Raw genomic sequence first — 8,880 nt, forward strand, 5'->3', positions numbered from 1 at the left:
TCACAATATGTAACTTATTTCATCTGCTTTATGGGCTTCTCACAAACCAACGATACATATGTGAGACAGTAGTCAGAGGTAAAGTCCGCGCGTTCATTATATCCCCATCGGCAACCCTTTGATAAAACTTAACACTGGAAACAATAGCCAACAATAGCCAGACCGCTCCCGATAAGCGCGTGCACTCAGACGTTGTTGCCACATTTTCTTTACATTTCTTGTAGTTGCAAGGCGGAGTAGGCGGGTGCGTGAGCCTCTCGTTATTTTTGCGCCATAACCACGTGCGGGGTTGATTTTCTTAACTAGTTGTGTTGTGTTGTGTTATTTCTTTTTTTGTGTTATGGTGCTGTGTTGTTGCTTTGTTATTGTGTTGTGCTTTTAGTTTTTATATTAGATTTTGGTTTTGTTATTAGCATGTGGAGACCGTGGGTTGCAAACCATGTTCCTTTAGCAAACGTTGTTGCACACGAAAGTAACCCCCAGCCAAGTACTAGCAGCGGCAGTTCTAGAGTGCTGAGGAAAAGAAAGAGAATTCTGAACAAACAAGCTCAAGAATTTGTATGCAGTGTGCACGAATATGTCTTCAGGAATAATTCAGGAAGAGGACCAATATCGGAGACAGCAAATATTTTGAAATCAGACAGGAAAACAGTGCGAAAGATCACAGAAAGAGGCCTAGTTACACCAAAGAAGCCTGGTAATAAAGAGAAAAAAATTCATAAAGTGGACGAGTTTGTTTGCGATTTTGTTAGGAGAGAGATTTACATTTTTTTTTCTAAAGGACGCGCACCAAGTGTCTGTGAATTATTAACACAGCTGAAACTAATATCAGACTTCCCTTACAAACAAACGACGCTTCGAGAGCTTCTGAAGAAACCTGTTTTTTCTTTTCGTCGGCTGAAGAAAAGAAATGCAATAATCGAGTCGACAAGAATTGTTGCTTGGCGGTATCGTTACCTTCACAAACTCAACAAGTTGAGATCAGAAGGCTGCCAGATTGTTTATTTAGATGAAACTTGGTTCGACACTCACGACGTCGTCAAAAAAGGGTGAAACGATGGTACTTGCAACTGTATTTTGAAGTCGCCGCCAGCACGAGGAAAACGCATCATGGTGCTCCATGCTGGGAGCAGCTAGGGGTGGGTCCCAACAGTAGCGTACGCAGGATTTCATCAAGGGGGGTGTTATTTCTAAAACATTTTCCAAATTCACATTGCCATTGTTTTATTATACTTTAATTAAATAATAATAATCACAATTAATTAATAATACTTATAATTAATTAATTAGCTGAATTAATACTAATAATACTACTAATACCACTACTACTACTATTAAGTAGTAGAGATCTACATAAATATAGTATTTATGAAAACAATAGAACGAAATTACTTTCTAGTCATTCGATTTTTATCAAATCCTGGGAGCATTTTTTTGTTTCTTTGTTACGAAATAATTGTCTGGTCAACGAGGTGAGACATTTCAATGGTGAAGAAGATCCATAAATACAAGAAAATATATTAAAATAAATTGAAATAATCAAAGTATGGAACTCATCCAAGGAGCTGCGGTGATCTGGTCGGTAGAGCGTCTGACAAGTAACAATCACGCGGGAGATCCGGATTCGATTCCCGAAATTGATTGGAATTTTTCCAGCTTTTTCCCCGCATAAATGTCCCCTATAATTCACATCTGGATTATCTCGCTGTTCTTACCAACAAAACATTTTACAATAGTTAAGCTTATTGTCGTTTGAATAATTGTCTAGTCAACAAGGTGAGACATTTTAAAGAGAGACATTCAAACGTGCTGCGGTAAACAATACAATGGGAAGGCGAATTGGTGACTGTTGCAACGGACAGCCTCACGTTATGAGCTCCATTAACTTTTGCAACGGACAGCTCAGTTATGTTAGCACACGTTATGGATATTCACCGGCTGCGCAGAGCCGTTTACATCACTCTAACACTTTCACAAAGTGGGCGGCATTGCAAAGTTTACCCATGATTACTAGCCTAATCAGCCGGAGAACACAAGATTCTAATACCTCAGGGCTTGCGGGGTGTGTGTATAGGACCAACCAGGTGACCAGGATGCAGGTGACCCGTTACAAAGTAAGAAAAGGAAATTACGAGAGATAAGAGATGTTTATTACTTATTTAACACAAATTCTCGAAATTTAACAAAATAAATACAAAAGGGCTTTTCTTCCTTTCTGTGATATCCGGGCTCTTCACTAACCCGGTGACAACAATATACATCTTCCTATAACAATTTTTAATGGGTTAGATCCTAAATAAACCTTTTTATCTCAGTTAGCCACCTAGATGAGCCAATAAAACATGTTTATTTCAGTTAGGTTTCCAGACTTACTTGAAACGTTTGCCGGTTAATAGAATGTGAAAACTTCATGTGCATATGCTTAAAAGCTAAAAAGGGAAAGGAAAGAAACCGACCGGGGACTTCCCGGGGTTTGAACCTGGGAGTCGGTTCCTGAACTAATAAATAAAACTAGGTTAAATTAAAAATAAACCTTTTCCCCCCTCTCCTACCTTCCGAACATATGCTTATTTAAGGAAAGGAAAAACGGAGGGGAAAGGAAACCGACCAGGGGACTTCCCGGGGATTGAACCTGGGAGTCGGTTCCAATACAAAATACAAAGCAAAAAGAGGGGAGGAAAGAAAAGAACCGGCCGGGGACTTCCCGGGGATTGGACCTGGGAACCGGAACTTTACTGGGCCACATCTATTACGGGTCTCTGGTCGGGGACCACCCGGGATTTGAACCTGGGAACCAGAAACCTTGGGGGGACCCAGCCGGGGGCTTCCCGAGGATTGCTCCTGGGAACCGGGTCATTAAGGGCTTCATCTTTTGAGGAGGGACCTGGCCGGGGGCTTCCCGGGGTTTGAACCTGGGAACCAAGTCCTCCAATGCTGCTACTGGGCTTCTCTGGCAAGTAGGCCGTTTCCTGGATGTCTGCCAGTTGACATCAGGGAGCCATAAAGAGACTGATTTTTCGGGCCGTGTGAGCTACTTATATAGGTAAAGCAGGTGGCGCTGATGTACCTAACTACGTCACAAATTTACACGTAGCAAACCTCATATATTTACATATTGCAAACTGTGATAAACTAGATTACCCAAATCCTTACTGTTAAAAACCCTAAACGCCAGAAAATATACATGTTAATGAAACACAGCTGATATAAAGCATTTACCAAACATTTTAGACAACAATGAGCCTCGGCGGAACGCAGAGCAGATAAGATAACACGACAATGAACGATTATGCAGCATTTCAACAATCAGAAAAAAAGGAGTTATCAAATCTTCGCTGACAAAACCAAAACAGTGCGTTTAATGAAAAAGATACTGTAACCGCGGGCACGTTACACTGTATTCTTGTCCGCCTAGCCTTTGTCTATACATTAGCCTCTTACAACGTACCAATAACTTTATTTAGTTAATTCTCATTGTTCACACAAAAAAAAATACATGTTCGTTGAACACTGGCGTACGTAGAGAGATGGCCGATGGTGTTCCAGCCCCTACCGAAATTTTGAGAAAATCAGAATTTTCAAATAAAAATCCATTAAGAACTTTAAAAAATCAAAATGTGTAAATGCGAAACCTCTTTTAAAGTGTGTCTCGATTACCATTTTTGTCTTTGAATACAATTATTTAAGACTGAAAAGCTCCAAAAATACGAAATATTTTATTATGCATCCTGCCCTCCAATACGAAGCCATGTGCTATCCACATTTACTATTCCAGCCCCTCCCGAAAAAAGAAAAATCCTGCGTATGACAGTGTATTGAACATTGTTGCAACTGAGATACAAAACAACTTTTTTCTCTTTTAAATCATAGTCACCCTAACCTAACCTCATAAACTCGTGTTTATTTTCAAGCATCACTCTGAAAGACGCGTGTGTTTGGAATGATGTGCTCAGTGGCGAAGCGTAGAGTTCCTAACAGGGTAGGCACAAAAGTGCGATAATTTCCATTAGTTGCTTAATTTTGTAAAAAAGAAAAAAAAAGGAGGGGGGCTATGTCATGGAGAGTGGTTCAATGTCCCTCCAGGCCGCTTCTTTACTTGCCAGTGGCGTGACGTTTTCAAAAGTGTTGTTACCGGCCATCAATACGATAATTATGTCTTAGACGTTCTCCTCCCGCCCACCAGATGTCATCGATCTAGATTTTGTTCATTTCGTTTGTTTTTATTTGTTTGTATTTTTTCAACCTCTGATTTATGCACACACCTCCAGAAAGAACTACCAATCATGGGACATCGCGAAAATCCAACGAATAGTGCTCGAGCCCTGTTGTCAATTCTTCATCGCTTTTTTCTAAATTTATTTATTTATTTTGCAATTGAGGTGAAAAGGGCTAGAACCCCCCACCCCCATAATTTTCGGGTCAGTCTGACGTTTGTGCCGTGAGCAGACGACAGAATTCCGCACTTTCAGCGAATGTCAGTTTGGTACGTTCTACTGCTGCCAACTTAGTTTTTTTTTAGCAAGACTTCCTCGCGCCGAGGAAAACACCATTGTTATCTGTTGTCTACCTAAAGGAATGGTTGTAGTTAATGCCAGTCTTGGCTTTCTAGATAAATGAATTTCTGACACCTGTATGTGCAAGTAAACATTTAAATTTTGAATATTTTCGTCTCGTTTGTTCTGCTCTATGCTAATCGTGACGATGAGAATGTATGGAGAATGAATTAAAGATGATCAGGAAACATTGACATGACCACAATTAGTTAGGATGACGACTACGGGGCTTTCAAGAAAAAACATAAGTAAAGGTGACCTCTCTCATTCAGTGTTCGCATCCTAGTTTGTTCTACCCCTTGTGTTAGTAGACACCTTTACGTGATAATAGAACATAGGATCCTTGTTTGGGACCCGGCAACACGACAGGTTACTATGTAACATATAAACAGGTTATAATAAATGTAGATGCTTGGGAGAATAGAATCCCAATTTCTGGCGCAATTCAGCTCTTTTCTGCCAATCCAAAGTGACAACACTGGCCTGTTCCGCCAGACCTGAAACAGACATGGCTTCCGCAATAACCCCATAACACTCTTTGTCCTAAACCCAAAAAAGTCTTCCCTTACATTGTACTCTCATTGACCGCCCTCTTCTCTTGTTATCCCTTCAGGGTAAACGAAACTGCCTACCTCTTCGCTTGTGTCGGCTGCATAAAAAAATGTCTGCTTGCTTGCAATATCTATTCGACGACAGTGTTAACGCATTAAATAACGTTTCAACAATTTTTAATTATTTTTAAATTTTGCTGTCACTTGCCACTGCTACTCGCAAAGGAAAATAGAGTTGAAAACATTTTAGAAGAAGGAAATATGAAAGACCAAAAGTGGGTCCTACCTTACCGATGATTACATCTTCACTCAATTAAGAACTCAATTGTTCTTGTTGTTTTTGCATTTTAGTCCAGCACTTTCTTGCATAAATCTCATCGCTGCACACGATACGAATCACAAACAAAGCTCTACCGCCATGAACCTCGCGCTCCGAGCCACGCTACCTTGTAGCGTCCTGAGCAGGAGACAAGTTTTCACAGAGAGGGAAGAAGCGAGGGGAATCCCGTTCACGATAAAAATAAATTATTATATTTCCAGTGAAAGGAAAACTACTTTGTAAATATAAGGCGTAGCTAGCATTTTAATTTACATAATTTGGTATGAAGACTTACTTTACAAATATAAGTTCTTTAGACTTTCCGTTTACGCTACGGTGTTGGGTGAATCGACAAGACCATCAGCACTCTGATCAAAAAACGAAGTCGGAACTACACTACTCCGTAATTTTCAATTTCAATTACTCTCGTCGATGAAAGGAAGGAAAACCTAAGTTTCGTACAAAATATGGAGAATGTACAATGAAATAGAAATCTCTCTGCACGAACACAGGCTAATGTTTATATAAAATGCTGGTACACCACAAATTTCCAACCTTGGCGGAAATTCAGCGTTGCTGACATTCTGTTCGTCCTAGTGGGTAACACCGCGAGGCCGACCTCAGGAGCACGTTATAAGCACACGTACAGTACTCGTAAGATTAGGCTTCCCGCATATGCGACCGTACGACAGAATGTGAAGAGAAGAGGCCCCAGCAAATGTGCCTCACTCCGTGGAAAGTTCGTATACTGAACAGGGTTAGAATTTTTTTGTAATTATCATAAATGAAAATTCCAAACTTTTCCATTGCATTACATGTGTTTTGACGAAATAAGTAAATACAACTTTAAAAGAGTAATGGCGTGGGTAGGCCCGGCCTCCTGGCCTCATAGGACGCTTCGCCACTGGATGTGCTTTTCTCCATGCTGCATGGAAATAATAATTGAAATTATTATTATTATTATTATTATTATTAGTAGTAGTAGTAGTAGAAGAAGAAGTAGTAATAGTAATATTATTGTCCCAGATATTTCACTTTGAAAAATTGGCCATTTATTTTTTTTCCACAGCATTTTCCATAATATTTCACAAGCTCAAGGGGGGGGGTTAAACCCCATAACCCCCCCTTGCGTACGCCACTGGGTCCCAAATTGTTTGTATCTTTCCGCTAAGAACATTGGAGATTGTAAAGCTGATAGTCACGACGAAATGACCGGACAAGTGTTTGAAAATTGGTTTACCAATAATCTGCTGCCAAATTTGCCAAGTGATAAGAAGTGTATCATAATTTGCGATAATGCAAGTTACCACTCGAGGTTGCTAGTGAAAATCCCAACTATGAAGACAAAACTGCAGGATATTATTTCCTTCATGGAGAGGCACGACATTCCAGTACCGAAACCTGTTCCTATAAAAGCCCTTTTATTAGAAATAATTAAATCGGCAAACATTACTAAAAAGTACCTAGTGGATGAGCTTGCAGCCTCACGTGGACATGAAGTGTTGCGACTCCCTCCCTACCATTGCATGTTTAATCCCATAGAACTGGTGTGGGCCAAGTTAAAATCATATGTGAGGAAAAACAATGTATCTCCTACTCTAAGTGCCAGTGTATGCCAGCTGCTGCGTGATGGAACAGAGACAGTTGATGCTCAGCTTTGGTTGTCCTGCATTTAACACACCATCAAAATTGAGAGAAAATATATTAACCACGACACGGATAGTAACCAGGAGAGATTCTTGATTCACGTGGGAGACAGCGATGACGATGACGATGAGTGAAGGTAAGTTAACTATATATGTATATTCTAAATAATATATTTTTCGAGTAGATGTGTGAAGGTAAGTTAACTATATATGTATATTCTAAATAATATATTTTTCGAGTAGAAACGTTAGGGGTATTCAGTGTAAATATGAGGATTTATAATATGCCTCTTTCCTATCTTTATTAATATTGTCCTTTTTAATCTTTATCTGTATTTCTTTTCTCTTTACATATTCTTTAATTTGTTTGTTTCTCTTTCTTTTTCTTTACCCTTTCCTCCAATTTGGCAACATCGCTTTCCTACTCCAGTTTCTTCAAGAGAAAACCGCCCGTTTGGGTGTTTCTTTTAACAAAGAGCACCGCTCCCTTGTTAACCGCTGGGGATATAATGAACGCGCGGACTTTACCTATAGGGTTTTCAACATTCGACCCGTGAACAAGTTCAGTATTATCTATTGCTATGAAGTCTAAGAGTGTCCTACTATTTGCTGTGATTCGAGTGGGTTTGTCGATTATTTGGGTCAGGCCAAATGTGTTAAAAATTGCTTTTAAATACATAGTGTCCGATTCGTGTTTTAAGAAGTCACAGTTTGCGTCACCCAGCAGCAAGAGGGTGTCTACACAAGGGTATAGCTCAGAGAGTAGATTTTCTACAATGGAGAGTTTTGTTTACGCTATATTTGGTGCTCTATATATAATACACACACCTATTCTCTTACTATTATTATTTACAATAATACTGATATATTCAACATCACTGCCATTGTCCAAGTCACTATAACCTACAATGCGAAAGTTCAGTTCTGTTTTCATGTAAATGGCAATGCCCCCTCCGGTTTTATGCATCCGATCATTTTTCACGATCTGATACCCTGGTAGGTTGATAGATGCCATTGGTGTGTAGGCATCAGTCCAGGTTTCAGAGATTGCGACAATATCAAAATCATGCAGTAATGTAACACACTGTAGTTCATCAATTTTTGGTACAAGAGACCGCACATTACAATGAGCAACGCTAAAATTACCACTTGGCTGCTTTAGACACTCTGGATTTCTTCTTTCACTTTTGTTACGACTTACCATAAAAAATCTTCATTCCATTTTTGGGGCACACGCTTTACCCTTTCTGAGGATCTTAATGTACGTGGTGTATTTATCTTTGAACTCTGAATTTTTTCTACATCACTACCACCATTAACACCATTGCATGCATTTGGCACTTTATGATATATTTCCATATAACTATTCGCGATTAAAATTAACCGATATGCCATCTGCCGGGATTTTCAGGAAGTACTCTAAGTAGGATACGTTGTGTTGAAGTCATTTAAAGCATGGTGAATATGCGAGAAAGTAAGGTCTACTGTTCAGTTTTGTTTTTTTTTTTTGCTCTAAATAGTTTTATGGATCAGAACAAATTAAAAGTTTTCACGTGTTTCCAACCCGTGGAATCAACAAAATGAAATTTGTTAATAAATCAGGGAAAACGTAATTGACAGAAGATTGGTATGGGGGATATAACACTGTAATTCGGCAAGGAAATTACGAAGAATGCACGAGTCTCCTTACTTTATTTATCGAGAGATAAATATATATTTCTATGAAAGTAAAGTTTTAAATTGTACTTTATAAATAAAGCTTTTTTTTTTTCGAAAAATCATGAAGCGTCTCAACCAATGCGTCCATGTAT

The 8,880-nt window shown here is 39.2% G+C and overlaps 1 protein-coding gene across 1 annotated transcript; it reads left to right on the forward strand.

The window, feature by feature from the left end:
- Positions 1–6,631: 6,631 nt before the first annotated feature.
- On the forward strand, positions 6,632–7,099 carry LOC145981478 (uncharacterized). The gene has a single exon (XM_083114709.1). It carries the CDS (start codon positions 6,632–6,634, stop codon positions 7,097–7,099), a length of 468 nt encoding a protein of 155 aa, XP_082970835.1.
- The last annotated feature ends 1,781 nt before the right edge of the window (positions 7,100–8,880 follow it).

Source organism: Lepisma saccharinum, chromosome 2 (assembly GCF_977018435.1).
Source record: "Lepisma saccharinum chromosome 2, izLepSacc3.1, whole genome shotgun sequence".
Lineage (NCBI taxonomy): Eukaryota > Metazoa > Arthropoda > Insecta > Zygentoma > Lepismatidae > Lepisma > Lepisma saccharinum.